We start from the raw sequence: 18,116 nt of genomic DNA, 5'->3' as shown, positions 1-18,116 counted from the left end.
ATCTGGGAGTCAGTGAGTCTGTGAATCAGGGAATCAGTGGGTTGGTGAGTCAGGGAATTAGTGAGTGAACCCGTCATGGAATGAATTAGAATAAATTTGTGCTCCCATGATGAAAATTTTTCACTTTTTGTGACAATATGGTGAACCAGTAGATTAATGTGTATTTCGTGCTGCTGAATCACTCCATGCTGTGAGACTGGGCTGCATTTATCACATCAATGAAAGCCGTCTCCATGGAACGATGCGTTTTAAATGCAGATAGCAGTGGCTCAAAGAGAACATTCTCAGTAAGGTGGTCCACCACCGGCCGTGGACAACAATGATCCCTCGGGGTGATGTTCCATTATGCTGCCCTCCAAATAAGTCACTATTTGTATATTACTGTCTCAGCATTCATTAATCAAATCTATGATAGAAATGTACATATAACATTTTAGTTTCAATAAATATTGTTGTGAGCTCATGATTTCGGTGTGATTGTGAGCTTAAGTACCCGATTGTCCGGTATTTTGGAAACATGGTATGAAAAAGGTAAAAATATCTAAGTTAATTCCAGAGCTATTTGGTATAGTTACACTGCAAAAGAAGGCCTTTTACAAGACCATATTGCAAAACCATCAGGGGGGAACAGCCCCTTGGTCTCCCCACTGGGGCACCACCTAAGCAGCCCCCAAACCCCCGACTTTTTAAGGTGATTTTATTTTTATCCCAATTATTCTGCTAAAAATAGTCATAAGAACCCTGTTTCATAGACAAGATTTTGCATCTGATGTGTATACAATACATGCATGAGGCAGATCTTGTTGTGGCAGTATAGATTTGCTTCAGAGACTTCATGCTAGTCCCCCATCTCTACACTGTGCTGACAGCCGCCTGAAGCTTCTTACCCAATAAATGCAGCATTTTGACCCTTAATTCACAATGCACCATCATCTGCAGACAAAGACCTTCCAAGACGAACTTTTACCTCTGAGAAAATATCATTAATCATGATGTTAAACAGTAAGGGACTGCACAAACTCCCTTGCGGAACGCCACTGTCTATTGGATAAATCCTAGAGTAAGCTACTCCGTCTTTTACTTCATTGGTTCTGTTCTTCAAAAAATAATCCATAATCCAGTTAAATATTCTCATATCACATCATACAACATGTCATATGCCTTTTCAATATAAAAACATCTGTGCCTAGTAGTTCTTCATGAGCTTGAAAATTATTAGCTTCAAAGCCACTCTGATCAGGATTGATTTCTACTATGTAGGTCAGCCTATCAGTGACCATACACGGCGTTATTTTACACAAGTTGGATGTCAATGTAATTTGTCTATAACTAGTAACGTCACATTTATCTTTCCTTGGTTTTCCAATTGGGACACGAACAGTGTTTCCATGCTAATGGAAGTGTCCCAGATTCCCAGACTCTGTTATGAAGCTGTAAGATCACCGTCTGTGCTCGAGGAGATAAGATTTTCTACCATGTTGTAACAAAGCCTGTGAACTTTAGTTCCACCTCAGACAGATATCAGTTTTTAATGTTTAATATCAACAAAAGTGATCTGAAAATGCATAGATTATTTCCCCAAAAATTTCAGGATAAATGTGGAGACAATGAAAGTTATTTTGTATTTTACTCTGTCAGATTCTTTATTGGATTCAAACATGGAGGATTTTTTTTAACAACTATTTGTCAAAAGACTTTGACAATGAAGACAATAAAAATGCACATAAAATATTTTTGTCCTCATTGGACTGTTCATCTCCATCCTGGACTGAATGATTGTCTCTTGATTCTGGAGATCTCTTCAGGACTTTGTGATGAGGAATTTTGTTGAGACCAACCCAACAAAAACAAACATTCCTGCCATCACATATCGACCGTAATTGACCTTTGGAGTCTCCATGGATTCAAGGTGCCTTTTGAAAGCTTCTTCCTTGTCCTCCAGCTTCTTCTTAAATGTCTCCTCACAGTCTTCCAGCTTGTGTTGGTAATGTTCGATCGTGGCTTCAAGCTCCTTTTTGTGTTTCTTCTCTTGGTCCAGCACCTCTTTCTTAAATTGCTCCTTCTGAGCTGCCAGCTCTTTTTGGAGATGATCGTCTTTGTCCTTCATCTCTTTCTGGTGGTTCTGTTCTTGCATTTGCAGATATTTGTCCTTGGCCTCCAATATCTTCATATTTTCAAATTTTGTGTCTTCAATCTCTTGCATGTAGTGTTGTTTGGTGTCTTCCAGCTCTTTTTTAAATTGCTCCTTCTGGGCTGCCAGTTTTTTTTGGAAATAATCATGTTTGTCCTTCATCTGTTCCTGGTGGCTCTGTTCTTTCATTTGTAGACATTTGTCCTTGGCGTCCAACATTTTTTTATATTCATACTTTGTGTCTTTCAGCTGCTGGATGAAGTGACTCTCGATGTGTTCCAGCTCATATCTGAGTTCCTTCACTTGTGCTTTTTGTTTCAGCAGATCTTCGTTGTCAACCTTTGCCTGCTCTGAATACATCTTCTTAATGTTCCTGAGCTCCTTGTAGCTCTGCTCCAAACACTGTGTCAGCTGGAGCATCGTCTCGTTAGCTTCCTCCATCTCAGTCAACTCCTTGGGGATCATCTCTTCCTGATGCTGTGGAAAAACGGAAAGAAACAAAAAAAAAAAAAAACTGATTATGAAGCACAGACACTCTGAAAAACCAGTATAAACAAAAAGGAGAATCATGAGAAAAACTTACCATTTTGTTGACTGTCTGAGTCCTTTAAGTTGATGGATGTACTGATGATTTGTTGACTGTTAGAATGAAGTCAGGTGTTTCTGCTTTATGACTCATCATTATGAGTCATAAAGCAGCTTCCAGCCCAACACAGGAAGTTGGAGTGGAAGCTGCTTTATGAGTCATAAAGCAGCTTCCCGGATGCTATATGCCCCGCCTTGCGGCACTTGCAGGTCGTCCGTCCATCCTTTCGTCAGTTCGTCTGTCCGTCCGGCCGCAATTCATTTGCCGCAACGTAGCTCTGCACCTATTGCTCACAGAAACTTCATATTTGGTGGGTACATGCCTTGGAGGAGTACTTCGCATGGGTTCGAAGGCCAGTGACCTTGACCTACTTTTCAAGGTCACTAGTGGTCACAACTGTCAAATCCTTCACCGCAACGTAACTACATACCTATTGCTCACAGAAACTTCATATTTGGTGCCTTGGAGGAGACTTTGCATGGGTTCGAAGGCCGGTGACCTTGACCTACTTTTCAAGGTCACCAAATGGCCACAACTGTCAAATCTTTTGCCACTACGTAGCTCGGCACCTTTTGCTCGCAGAAACATCATATTTGGTGGGTAAATGCCTTGGAGGAGTACTTCGCATGTGTTTGAAGGGCAGTGACCTTGACCTACTTTTCAAGGTCATCAATGGTCACCACTGTCAAATCCTTTGCCACTACGTAGCTCGGCACCTTTTGCTCGCAGAAACATCATATTTGGTGGGTATATGCCTTGGAGGAGTACTTCGCATGTGTTTGAAGGGCAGTGACCCTGACCTACTTTTCAAGGTCATCAATGGTCACAACTGTCAAATCCTTTGCCACAAAGTAGCCCGGCACCTATTGCTCATAGAAACTTCATACTCAGTGAAGGTCACCGTTTGTGAAGATCACCTTGGTGAAGGTCACCGAAGGTCACAGTGGTCACAACTGTCAAATCCTTCACTGCAACGCAGCTTCGCACTTATTGCTTGCAGAAACTTAATATTTGGTGGGTACATGCCTTGGAGGAGTACTTCGCATGGGTTCGAAGGCCAGTGACCTTGACCTGCTTTTCAAGGTCACCAATAGTCACAACTGTCAAATCCTTCACCACAACGTAGCTCGGCACCTTTTACTTGTAGAAATGTCATACTTGGTGGGTACATGCCTTGGGGGAGTACTTTGCATGGGGTCGAAGGCCGGTGACCTTGACCTCCGTTTCAAGGTCACCAGTGGTTGCATTTGTTTTGAAGGCTGGTGACTGTGACCGGGTTTTTATGGTCACTGTTTGTCACATCCTCTAAATAAATATTATGCCAATCTCCAATTTTTCATTGTGTATCCCAGTTTACATCAAACACATAAGGTTTCAACCAAATTCACACCCCATACAAGTACATATTACTGCACTTTGCATGAAAAATAATACCCCGCACGGGCATTTCGTGATGAATGTCTCTAGTTTGTAATATCAATTTGATAACTTGTCCAGCTACAAGAAATAGACTAAAGTATTATTGTAATATTTCATAAGCTCAATCCAGAAAAAAGATATTTATAACAGAAATGTTGAGCTTACTCAATCTTAAGAGTAACCAAGTTTGCTAATCTTTTTAAATGCAGCAGTTTTTATATTATACAAAATAAACATAGAAATATAGGATGTGGGATAACCAATAGATGTGGGGGATTGTTCCTTGTGATTAGCAGAGCATGAAGGATTATTGAGTCAGTCAGTGAGCCAGTGAGTCAACAAGTCTGGGAGTCAGTAAGCAAGCGAGTCAGTGATTCAGTGGGCCAGTGACTCAACAAGTCAGTGGGTCAGCGAGTCTGATTTACTGAATCAGTGGATTAATGAGACAGGGAATCAGTGAGTGAACCCATCACAGAATGAATTAGAATAAATTTGTGCTCCCATGACAAAAATTTTGCAGTTTTCGTGACAATATGACGAACCAATAGATTAATGTATATTTCGTGCTGCTGAATCACGCCATGCTGTGAGTCTGGGCTGCATTTACCACATTAATGAGAGCCGTCTCCGTCAAACGATGCATTTTAAATGCAGACTGCAGTGGCTCAAAGAGAACATTCTCAGTGAGGTGGTCCACCACGAGCTGCTCGGTTCAGACTGTCGTGGTGATGCCAATCAGATTTCTGTGTTCGTGATGTGAACAATACGCACTCTGAACGCTCGTTCACTCTCATTTTCTCTTCACTTCTCCAAAACCTCCAGTGTGACAAAATGAAAGCTACGCTGCAGACGTCTCCATTTTACAGCTTAATTAAATTTGGTTTTCGACAGCAACGTCGGCTCTTCCACATACGTGTGAGCGTCTGTCTGAAAAATAATGGCTGCACAGTCAGGATGCTTTTAGAGATGCACAGCAGCTGAATCACTCAGAGCCAAATCAATCAATCAATTCAATCAATTTTTTTATATAGCGCCAAATCACAACAAACAGTTGCCCCAAGGCGCTTTATATTGTAAGGCAAGGCCATACAATAATTATGTAAAACCCCAACGGTCAAAACGACCCCCTGTGAGCAAGCACTTGGCTACAGTGGGAAGGAAAAACTCCCTTTTAACAGGAAGAAACCTCCAGCAGAACCAGGCTCAGGGAGGGGCAGTCTTCTGCTGGGACTGGTTGGGGCTGAGGGAGAGAACCAGGAAAAAGACATGCTGTGGAGGGGAGCAGAGATCGATCACTAATGATTAAATGCAGAGTGGTGCATACAGAGCAAAAAGAGAAAGAAACAGTGCATCATGGGAACCCCCCAGCAGTCTACGTCTATAGCAGCATAACTAAGGGATGGTTCAGGGTCACCTGATCCAGCCCTAACTATAAGCTTTAGCAAAAAGGAAAGTTTTAAGCCTAATCTTAAAAGTAGAGAGGGTGTCTGTCTCCCTGATCTGAATTGGGAGCTGGTTCCACAGGAGAGGAGCCTGAAAGCTGAAGGCTCTGCCTCCCATTCTACTCTTACAAACCCTAGGAACTACAAGTAAGCCTGCAGTCTGAGAGCGAAGCGCTCTATTGGGGTGATATGGTACTACAAGGTCCCTAAGATAAGATGGGACCTGATTATTCAAAACCTTATAAGTAAGAAGAAGAATTTTAAATTCTATTCTAGAATTAACAGGAAGCCAATGAAGAGAGGCCAATATGGGTGAGATATGCTCTCTCCTTCCAGTCCCCGTCAGTACTCTAGCTGCAGCATTTTGAATTAACTGAAGGCTTTTTAGGGAACTTTTAGGACAACCTGATAATAATGAATTACAATAGTCCAGCCTAGAGGAAATAAATGCATGAATTAGTTTTTCAGCATCACTCTGAGACAAGACCTTTCTAATTTTAGAGATATTGCGTAAATGCAAAAAAGCAGTCCTACATATTTGTTTAATATGTGCTTTGAATGACATATCCTGATCAAAAATGACTCCAAGATTTCTCACAGTATTACTAGAGGTCAGGGTAATGCCATCCAGAGTAAGGATCTGGTTAGACACCATGTTTCTAAGATTTGTGGGGCCAAGTACAATAACTTCAGTTTTATCTGAGTTTAAAAGCAGGAAATTAGAGGTCATCCATGTCTTTATGTCTGTAAGACAATCCTGCAGTTTAGCTAATTGGTGTGTGTCCTCTGGCTTCATGGATAGATAAAGCTGGGTATCATCTGCGTAACAATGAAAATTTAAGCAATACCGTCTAATAATACTGCCTAAGGGAAGCATATATAAAGTGAATAAAATTGGTCCTAGCACAGAACCTTGTGGAACTCCATAATTAACTTTAGTCTGTGAAGAAGATTCCCCATTTACATGAACAAATTGTAATCTATTAGACAAATATGATTCAAACCACCGCAGCGCAGTGCCTTTAATACCTATGGCATGCTCTAATCTCTGTAATAAAATTTTATGGTCAACAGTATCAAAAGCAGCACTGAGGTCTAACAGAACAAGCACAGAGATGAGTCCACTGTCCGAGGCCATAAGAAGATCATTTGTAACCTTCACTAATGCTGTTTCTGTACTATGATGAATTCTAAAACCTGACTGAAACTCTTCAAATAGACCATTCCTCTGCAGATGATCAGTTAGCTGTTTTACAACTACCCTTTCAAGAATTTTTGAGAGAAAAGGAAGGTTGGAGATTGGCCTATAATTAGCTAAGATAGCTGGGTCAAGTGATGGCTTTTTAAGTAATGGTTTAATTACTGCCACCTTAAAAGCCTGTGGTACATAGCCAACTAACAAAGATAGATTGATCATATTTAAGATCGAAGCATTAAATAATGGTAGGGCTTCCTTGAGCAGCCTGGTAGGAATGGGGTCTAATAAACATGTTGATGGTTTGGATGAAGTAACTAATGAAAATAACTCAGCCAGAACAATCGGAGAGAAAGAGTCTAACCAAATACCGGCATCACTGAAAGCAGCCAAAGATAACGATACGTCTTTGGGATGGTTATGAGTAATTTTTTCTCTAATAGTTAAAATTTTGTTAGCAAAGAAAGTCATGAAGTCATTACTAGTTAAAGTTAATGGAATACTCAGCTCAATAGAGCTCTGACTCTTTGTCAGCCTGGCTACAGTGCTGAAAAGAAACCTGGGGTTGTTCTTATTTTCTTCAATTAGTGATGAGTAGAAAGATGTCCTAGCTTTACGGAGGGCTTTTTTATAGAGCAACAGACTCTTTTTCCAGGCTAAGTGAAGATCTTCTAAATTAGTGAGACGCCATTTCCTCTCCAACTTACAACTTCCAATCAAATGGAATTCCCATCATCCTTTTACCATCCAGCACATCCTGATCCAGTCTGCTGAAGCATCTTTATCATCTAAATTCAATTGTAACAGTCCCATCACTGATTTGTGATGTGTGACTGTCTACGAGGTGAAAGTAGAGCTGTAGAACATTGTGAGTAATCGGGGAAAATTTTGGACATCCAGTTACAGTACGCAATAACTGGTACTGACCATCTTCTGTGCAGAAGCTTCCTTCTGATTCTCCTCTGCAAGATAAATCCCATTAAAAGTACATTCATCCTCTTCAGCAGAAGACAGTTGTAAGATGTTAACATGCATGTCAACTTTTTAGAAAAATGGGAATAACACGGGAGTTGCATTGGCGCATGCCTGAGCGCATGCACACAAACACTTATGTAACAGGATTCGTGCATGCTCAGGTCTATTCTCCAATTACCGACAATACTCAGCAGTTATTTGTTACACTTGTATTTCTGCAATTTTGAAATGAGGAAAATGGAAAATTGGAGCCAAAAACCAGCAATGGGAGACTGTCCTCACGCATTAACAAAAGTTAGTTGCCACATTTAGACAACTTTGACACAAGGATGCAGTCAAATATTAGACATTTTGTTTAGGAGCCAGACAATATCAACTCCAAAAATCTAATTTTAATTCATTCAAATGGACTATTTATGTCCAACTTGAAAATGTATTTGATTTCTACAGTTTGTGTTTTTTTTTTTTTTTTTAAGTATTTACATGTACATGATGATGGGTATATATAATTGATGTTGTTATTGATTTCTAATCTGTTTTAATGATCAAAATGAACTTCTGTGTTTGATGTTTTTATGACATGAACCTTTCTGTGTTCTTGGTCAAAAATGGTAAATGGACTGGATTTCTGTGACGCTGCTGCCTCTGAAATACTGTAGATGCTCAAAGTGCTTTACAATGATGCCTCACATTCACTCACCAATATAAGGCGCTCAACTTCACATTAGGACCAATTTGGTGGATGAAGGGCCTTGTCTGAGGGTCTTAAATGACTTTTCTGCTCTGCATCGTCTCAATCCACCGAGCTGTAAATGGGCACCAGTTTTGGCAGGGTAAGTAACCTGTGATGGACTGGCATCCACTGGATGCCGCTTCACGCTGTTCTTGGTTCACCATGGGCCTGATGGGTCACAGGGCCTGAAAATGACTTCTGCTTTATCCGAAATGGCTTATAGATACAATCAAATTTGCTGGGTTTGAGCCACCGACCTTTCAGTAGATAACCCATTATACCATCTGAGCGATGGTCACCCTTAAAAAAAGGATGTAAAAACCTCTTTAAAACTCAACTTCTATGTTGTGGTTATTGGGCCAAGCCTGTTTTTTTTTTTTTTTTTTATATGTTTTATTACATGTTAATGAAACAAGTGAGAGGAAACCTCACTTTGCAAAAAAGAAGCTGTTCTCTTTGTGTTTTTCATGTGTATGTGATTGTTCACATATCTGCCACATGTGGGCGTGAGCTCCGCGAGTCTTTGCAGCCTCCAGCACAATGCAGCTGCATCAGGGCGGATCCCTCGGAGCGAAGCCTCTCGCACCCGTCCAAACTCTGACAGCAGTCTCTTCAGTATGGGACCTCCACCTACCCACACACACCATTGAAATCCTCAGGACACAGTGTGAGGACAGATGGGTGGAAAGAATAGTGTACTGGTTGAAGTTACCAAGACTTAACAGCTGCAGAATCCTTCAGCTCCAGTCGACCTCAGCTCAGAGGAATCGCAAAGCAGAAACAGAGGAAAAACAGCAGCGGTGCCCAAAAAATATGTGCAGTTTAAAAACATTTTAAATATAGGAGCTGTCTATAGTAAGAGAGGGTGAAACCTGCATTTTTATAATGCCGTCCGTCTGAAGCAGACGCTTAAAGCACTGAGCCACACACACACACACACACACACACACACACACACACACACACACACACACACACACACACACACACACACACACACACACACACACAGATGCAAGATGCTCAACTGCATACCAGGAGCATCTTGGTGATTAAGGATCTTGCTCAAGGGCACCTTTATTGGGTTTTATGTGTGACAGGGAATCAAACCAAGCATCCTCTGGCCCAGTCTTAAAGTGGTTTATGTTGCACAGGATTCCAAACATGTAGGGAAAAACAGAAAAATAGGCTGTTGCTATGGTGACAGATGGGACTGATGTCAGCACGACTCGAGTTTGCTGTTCAGAAGTTCAAAGCTCTAACCCTGGAATCAAAGTTCTCGCCAGCTTTAAATGTTGTGTTTCAGGCTAAAAAAATACAAATGGAAAAGAAAAAAAACGGTGTGAGCGGGCGCAGTGGTGCTGAAGATGAGCGAGGCTGTGACCTCCGCCTGCGCTGGAGCAGCATGTGGCCTGTGTTACTAAATACAAGGCAGATGTTTTACACAATTCACAGAAACTGTTGACAGTAGATTAACAGTGAAGGCCGCCATCACTTCCTGTCTCTGCAGTGCTTTTGCAACAACTCTACCAGCTAGCTGAGTGCACTAGCAGAAATGCTAACAGTGGAATTTCAGCGAGAGTCTGGCGTTGAGAATTTTGTTGTTGCTTTTTTTTTTTTTTGCTGCACAGCTGCAAGTAAAAAGCACAAACAGCTGATGTGGTGCCAATCGCTGGTTTTTACACATGATGCAGTTCTGATGCTTTGTTCAGAATCTCACATCCACATCTGGTAAGTTCACACACACACACACACACATACATACATATGTATATCTATCTATATCTATATATATCTATATATCTATATCTCTATATATATATATATATATATAGAGAGAGAGAGAGAGAGAGAGAGAGAACTATAACTATAGAACTATATATGGGTGATTCTTTAACTACGGGCACTATTGGCCTTGTAAATGTAATTTCCACCACACCATTGCCTTACAATATAAAGCGCCTTGGGGCAACTGTTTGTTGTGATTTGGCGCTATATACATATGCTCTGATGTCACTGTTTATCTCCATAGAAACTACCCAAAAAATCTTTCATACAAACTGTTTAAAGGGACATTACAGTGTTGTGGTGGAAATTACGGCAATAGTGTGGGACAACTACATTTTGTTTAAAAAAATCACAACAGTTGTTTTGCTGTATCTGTTAGCTGTTTAATCTGCGCAGTTAGATTGATCTAGTTACCTAGATAACGATTTGTTTCACAGTGTAATCTTCACGTGCCTTAACTAAAGCACTCCCTCTGCTGAATCACCTCTAAATTATTTACACATTATTCACTTTGTGTGTTTTTAGGAATCCGCTAGCTTAGCGCAGCTACTAGCTCTTAGCCGGTTTAGCATGGTGGCTTCTTGTGTCTCTCCCGCACTTTTCTGCTCTGGGTGTGAAATGTTTAGTTATTCCTCGGCCTCCTTTGGCAGTAATGGTACTTGTAATAAGTGTAGCTTATTCGTAGCTTTGGAGGCCAGGCTGGGCGAATTGGAGACTCGGCTCCGCACCGTGGAAAATTCTACAGCTAGCCAGGTCCCTGTAGTCGGTGCGGACCAAGGTAGCTTAGCCGCCGTTAGTTTCCCTCTGGCAGATCCCGAGCAGCCGGGAAAGCAGGCCGACTGGGTGACTGTGGGGAGGAAGCGTAGTCCTAAACAGAAGCCCCGTGTACACCGCCAACCCGTTCACATTTCTAACCGTTTTTCCCCACTCGGCGACACACCCACCGAGGATCAAACTTTGGTTATTGGTGACTCTGTTTTGAGAAATGTGAAGTTAGCGACACCAGCAACCATAGTCAATTGTCTTCCGGGGGCCAGAGCAGGCGACATTGAAGGAAATTTGAAACTGCTGGCTAAGGCTAAGCGTAAATTTGGTAAGATTGTAATTCACGTCGGCAGTAATGACACCCGGTTACGCCAATCGGAGGTCACTAAAATTAACATTGAATCGGTGTGTGACTTTGCAAAAACAATGTCGGACTCTGTAGTTTTCTCTGGGTCCCTCCCCAATCGGACCGGGAGTGACATGTTTAGCCGCATGTTCTCCTTGAATTGCTGGCTGTCTGAGTGGTGTCCAAAAAATGAGGTGGGCTTTATAGATAATTGGTAAAGCTTCTGGGGAAAACCTGGTCTTGTTAGGAGAGACGGCATCCATCCCACTTTGGATGGAGCAGCTCTCATTTCTAGAAATCTGGCCAATTTTCTTAAATCCTCCAAACCGTGACTATCCAGGGTTTGGACCAGGAAGCAGAGTTGTACTCTTACACACCTCTCTGCAGCTTCTCTCCCCCTGCCATCCCCTCATTACCCCATCCCTGTAGAGACGGTGCCCGCTCCCAGACCACCAATAACCAGCAAAAATCTATTTAAGCATAAAAATTCAAAAAGAAAAAATAATATAGCACCTTCAACTGCACCACAGACTAAAACAGTTAAATGTGGTCTATTAAACATTAGGTCTCTCTCTTCTAAGTCCCTGTTAGTAAATGATATAATAATTGATCAACATATTGATTTATTCTGCCTTACAGAAACCTGGTTACAGCAGGATGAATATGTTAGTTTAAATGAGTCAACACCCCCGAGTCACACTAACTGCCAGAACGCTCGTAGCACGGGCCGAGGCGGAGGATTAGCAGCAATCTTCCACTCCAGCTTATTAATTAATCAAAAACCCAGACAGAGCTTTAATTCATTTGAAAGCTTGACTCTTAGTCTTGTCCATCCAAATTGGAAGTCCCAAAAACCAGTTTTATTTGTTGTTATCTATTGTCCTCCTGGTCGTTACTGTGAGTTTCTCTGTGAATTTTCAGAACTTTTGTCTGACTTAGTGCTTAGCTCAGATAAGATAATTATAGTGGGCGATTTTAACATCCACACAGATGCTGAGAATGACAGCCTCAACACTGCATTTAATCTATTACTAGACTCAATTGGCTTTGCTCAAAATGTAAATGAGTCTACCCACCACTTTAATCATATCTTAGATCTTGTTCTGACTTATGGTATGGAAATTGAAGACTTAACAGTATTCCCTGAAAACTCCCTTCTGTCTGATCATTTCTTAATGACATTTACATTTACTCTGATGGACTACCCAGCAGTGGGGAATAAGTTTCATTACACTACCATTATAGCTACCTAAACTCTGTAAGTGAGATAGAGTATCTCGTCAATAGTTTTACATCCTCATTGAAGACAACTTTGGATGCTGTAGCTCCTCTGAAAAAGAGAGCTTTAAATCAGAAGTGCCTGACTCCGTGGTATAACTCACAAACTCGCAGCTTAAAGCAGATAACCCGTAAGTTGGAGAGGAAATGGCGTCTCACTAATTTAGAAGATCTTCACTTAGCCTGGAAAAAGAGTCTGTTGCTCTATAAAAAAAAGCCCTCCGTAAAGCTAGGACATCTTACTACTCATCACTAATTGAAGAAAATAAGAACAACCCCAGGTTTCTTTTCAGCACTGTAGCCAGGCTGACAAAGAGTCAGAGCTCTATTGAGCCGAGTATTCCTTTAACTTTAACTAGTAATGACTTCATGACTTTCTTTGCTAATAAAATTTTAACTATTAGAGAAAAAATTACTCATAACCATCCCAAAGACGTATCGTTATCTTTGGCTGCTTTCAGTGATGCCGGTATTTGGTTAGACTCTTTCTCTCCGATTGTTCTGTCTGAGTTATTTTCATTAGTTACTTCATCCAAACCATCAACATGTCTATTAGACCCCATTCCTACCAGGCTGCTCAAGGAAGCCCTACCGTTATTTAATGCTTCGATCTTAAATATGATCAATCTATCTTTATTAGTTGGCTATGTACCACAGGCGTTTAAGGTGGCAGTAATTAAACCATTACTTAAAAAGCCATCACTTGACCCAGCTATCTTAGCTAATTATAGGCCAATCTCCAACCTTCCTTTTCTCTCAAAAATTCTTGAAAGGGTAGTTGTAAAACAGCTAACTGATCATCTGCAGAGGAATGGTCTATTTGAAGAGTTTCAGTCAGGTTTTAGAATTCATCATAGTACAGAAACAGCATTAGTGAAGGTTACAAATGATCTTCTTATGGCCTCAGACAGTGAACTCATCTCTGTGCTTGTTCTGTTAGACCTCAGTGCTGCTTTTGATACTGTTGACCATAAAATTTTATTACAGAGATTAGAGCATGCCATAGGTATTAAAGGCACTGCGCTGCGGTGGTTTGAATCATATTTATCTAATAGATTACAATTTGTTCATGTAAATGGGGAATCTTTTTCACAGACTAAGGTTAATTATGGAGTTCCACAAGGTTCTGTGCTAGGACCAATTTTATTCACTTTATACATGCTTCCCTTAGGCAGTATTATTAGACGGCATTGCTTAAATTTTCATTGTTACGCAGATGATACCCAGCTTTATCTATCCATGAAGCCAGAGGACACACACCAATTAGCTAAACTGCAGGATTGTCTTACAGACATAAAGACATAGATGACCTCTAATTTCCTGCTTTTAAACTCAAGATAAAACTGAAGTTATTGTACTTGGCCCCACAAATCTTAGAAACATGGTGTCTAACCAGATCCTTACTCTGGATGGCATTACCCTGACCTCTAGTAATACTGTGAGAAATCTTGGAGTCATTTTTGATCAGGATATGTCATTCAATGCGCATATTAAACAAATATGTAGGACTGCTTTTTTGCATTTACGCAATATCTCTAAAATTAGAAAGGTCTTGTCTCAGAGTGATGCTGAAAAACTAATTCATGCATTTATTTCCTCTAGGCTGGACTATTGTAATTCATTATTATCAGGTTGTCCTAAAAGTTCCCTGAAAAGCCTTCAGTTAATTCAAAATGCTGCAGCTAGAGTGCTGGCAGGGACTAGAAGGAGAGAGCATATCTCACCCATATTGGCCTCTCTTCATTGGCTTCCTGTTAATTCTAGAATAGAATTTAAAATTCTTCTTCTTACGTATAAAGTTTTGAATAATCAGGTCCCATCTTATCTTAAGGACCTCATAGTACCATATCACCCCAATAGAGCGCTTCGCTCTCAGACTGCAGGCTTACTTGTAGTTCCTAGGGTTTGTAAGAGTAGAATGGGAGGCAGAGCCTTCAGCTTTCAGGCTCCTCTCCTGTGGAACCAGCTCCCAGTTCAGATCAGGGAGACAGACACCCTCTCTACTTTTAAGATTAGGCTTAAAACTTTCCTTTTTGCTAAAGCTTATAGTTAGGGCTGGATCAGGTGACCCTGAACCATCCCTTAGTTATGCTGCTATAGACTTAGACTGCTGGGGGGTTCCCATGATGCACTGAGTGTTTCTTTCTCTTTTTGCTCTGTATGCACCACTCTGCATTTAATCATTAGTGATTGATCTCTGCTCCCCTCCACAGCATGTCTTTTTCCTGGTTCTCTCCCTCAGCCCCAACCAGTCCCAGCAGAAGACTGCCCCTCCCTGAGCCTGGTTCTGCTGGAGGTTTCTTCCTGTAAAAGGGAGTTTTTCCTTCCCACTGTCACCAAGTGCTTGCTCACAGGGGGTCGTTTTGACCGTTGGGGTTTTTCCGTAATTATTGTATGGCCTTGCCTTACAATATAAGCGCCTTGGGGCAACTGTTTGTTGTGATTTGGCGCTATATAAATAAAATTGATTGATTGATTGATATATATATATATATATATATATATATATATATATATATATATATATATATATATATATATATGTAAATTATCCCGTTATTACATCTGCAACCCCCCCCCCCCCCCCCCCCCCCCCCAAAAAAAATAAAAAAAATAAAAATTCAGAGTGAGTTTCTGGAAATTTTACATTTTTATGTAATTTGCTGACGTTGAACTTGATTAAATTCATTTTAGGTGAACTTTGCCATGATTTATCATCACTGACACCAGTGGTGCTGCAGCATGAGCTGACATCATCAGGCTCATAGCCCCGCCCACTCCTCAACAGCATGCTAGTAAAATTAGCATTTTGAATTCCTGCTGTGATCTGTGACTTCTGGCATTAAAGTGACGCCAAATGTGGAAGAAAACATAAAAACTGCAGCAGTTTGGAGAAAAGTGGAGTTAAGCGTGCGGCTCGTGGGTCGCTTCTGTCAGCGCTCTGATCCAATCAGATCTCTGTCAGCAGGCCATTACGCCCTTGTGGCACTGTTATCAGGGCGGGTCGGCCTAATAAGAAACAACAGAAGCATTATGACATGGAGACAGTGTCGGGGTTGTGTGTGTGTGTGTGTGTGTGTGTGTGTGTGTGTGTGTGTGTGTGTGTGTGTGTGTGTGTGTATCGGGGGGGCGCTCTGGCTGGGGTTTTTTTGTGCGCTCACATGCCTGACATAGCGGTGAGCAGCAGCGTGGGCCGGCCGCCTGGACCTCGACATTACGCAACGCGCAGATGTTTGTGGGAGGAAGGAGGAAAGCCAAAGAGCAGAGCTGGTTCTGCTGGGACCCGCGGATGGAGATCAGGGATGTGAGGGATTGTGGGACAGGTGGAGGCCCAGCTGACCGCAGCCAGCGTGAGGGCGGAGCTTACTCCAGAGACCAAAACCTAAAGCCAGATACGAACCCTCTTCCTCGCCTCATAACTTCCACATTATTAAAATGAGTGCAAACAAAAAAAACTGTGCACAGTGTAATTAATATGTCAAATTATTAAAAATTCTACACACACACTGTGACTTACATTTTTAACTATCTTACAACGGTCACAGAGGACACACATGCACCCTGGTCCAACATTTTAGACCTTAGAGCTTTCACGTGTGACAAAAAAGTGATACCTGGAAGCAGCGGTCACAGAGGTCACAAAGGTCAGAGAGCTTACATGTGACAAATGCAAGCACAGATGGACACAAACAACTTAAAAATAAATGTAAAAAACATGACATGGTTTGGTGAATGTGTCAGGCTGTCCTGAAAAGGTGACTGACTGTGTAAGGAGGAGTGAGGGAAGCCACCAACACACCATGACATCTCTGAAGAAGTTGCCATACAAGATTCAGTAGCTCTGTGAATAGAGAAACTGTGTGTGTTGAAGGGTGGGGGGTCCCCCCCAAAAAAATAAGAAACGTGCATCTGCTGACCTGATCGGGCAGGTTGCTTAGCAACCGGTAGGGACACCTCGGAGAGTGGCAGGATGTAGACATCTGGGCTGCTCTGGGAGGCCGGTGAGGCCAACATGGACAGATCTGCGTGGTACTCGTCCACATCCGCATTCTTAAATTCCTACAGTGCACAGACATAAATCAACACAAAGATCAAAGGTCATGTCAGTTCTCCCAAAAAAAACACCCAGTAAGTTGTTTGCCTACATCAGGCTGCCTAGTCACATGGTATTGTGTTTTTTGATCTGTTAAATACTAGAAGCAAGTACTCAGACACCTTGGACTTAATCTTCAGTCTGAATGTCATGTGGATCTGATCTAATGCTTTTTTTTTGTCTTGATAGCCTCATAAAATGCGTCACATTTTCATGACATGGTCAAGTTCACTACTTTAACCCTGACCCATAGTGCAGTAGATAACAGAATATTTACAGAGGAATCTTTAAATTGGTGATGCAAGCACCAAAATTGGCACAAATACTCCTTAGACATTACTCTTTTGAAGAAAAAAAAATGGATTGGCCACTTGAATTTTCAATAGGCCACCAGGTAGGAGTCATACAGGGGTCACAATTTTAAAGTGCTCCAATCATATTGAAAACTACACCGCATTATTTGTCTAATGATGAAGATTTCAAAAAGGTATAGTTTGGACTATCTGTGGCTAACTCTTATGGAGTTATGGGATAAAAATAGCAAGAATGATGACAAAGGTCGTTCTGTTTGTACAGGGGTCAAAAGTTAAAGTTGCTTCAATTTTGTTAAAAAAGTGATGCAAATTATTGGTTGAGTTAACAGGGTTTTAAAAAGGAATAGTTTGCACCATGTGTCGTGCTCAGTTAATACACTACGAGGTAATATATGTCACATTAATAGAATCCAATGGACGTTGACCTTGTTTGACCTTTTCTTTGGAGACCAAGCATTCAATGCAGTCAAAACTATTCAATTTATTAATCATATTAGCTCAACCAATAATTTGCACCACTTTTTTACCAAAATTGGAGCAACTTTAACTTTTGACCCCTGAAACTGAAATTGACTTTTGTCACAATTTTTGCGTTTTTTACCCCATAACTCCACAACATTCAGTCATAGATAGTCCAAAATATACCTTTTTGGAATCTTCATGATCAGATAAATAATGTGGTATAGTTTTCAATATGACTGAAGCATTTTTAAAATTTTGAACCCAGTGTAATTCTTCAATTGATCCCGACCAGGCTGAAAATTTTTGAAAAGTTTTTTTTTCTAAAGACTAATGTCTAAGGAGTATTTGTGCCAAATTTGGTGCTTGCATCACCAACTGAAGGATTGTTTCAGTCATCTGCTGCACGAAATCCCTTGCACATCACCCCAAATTCATGACACCATCACAAATTTTTTTCATGATACATCACGAAAATGCAACATCTTGTGTGACAGTATCACAATCTAAAAGATTAAATCACTTTTCGTGATGCCATCATGAACTGGCGTGAGATCGGGTTGGTTTCCATCAATCTAAGTCCTTCATTGAG

At 41.1% G+C, this 18,116-nt stretch overlaps 1 protein-coding gene across 1 annotated transcript in view; it reads right to left on the bottom strand.

Annotated features, from left to right (window-relative positions):
* The window catches only part of aatkb (apoptosis-associated tyrosine kinase b), a 132,424-nt gene that overhangs the window by 64,571 nt on the left and 49,737 nt on the right, over nt 1-18,116 (bottom strand). The window contains exon 3 of the mRNA XM_034194553.1: nt 16,576-16,717. Within this exon, the coding sequence (XP_034050444.1) occupies nt 16,576-16,717 (142 nt within the window). The remainder of the gene's footprint in view (nt 1-16,575; nt 16,718-18,116) is intronic.

This window comes from Thalassophryne amazonica, chromosome 18, assembly GCF_902500255.1.
Source record: "Thalassophryne amazonica chromosome 18, fThaAma1.1, whole genome shotgun sequence".
Classification (NCBI taxonomy): domain Eukaryota; kingdom Metazoa; phylum Chordata; class Actinopteri; order Batrachoidiformes; family Batrachoididae; genus Thalassophryne; species Thalassophryne amazonica.
Note: the sequence above shows the minus strand (reverse complement) of the source record. Positions and strands in the feature narration are given on the sequence as shown.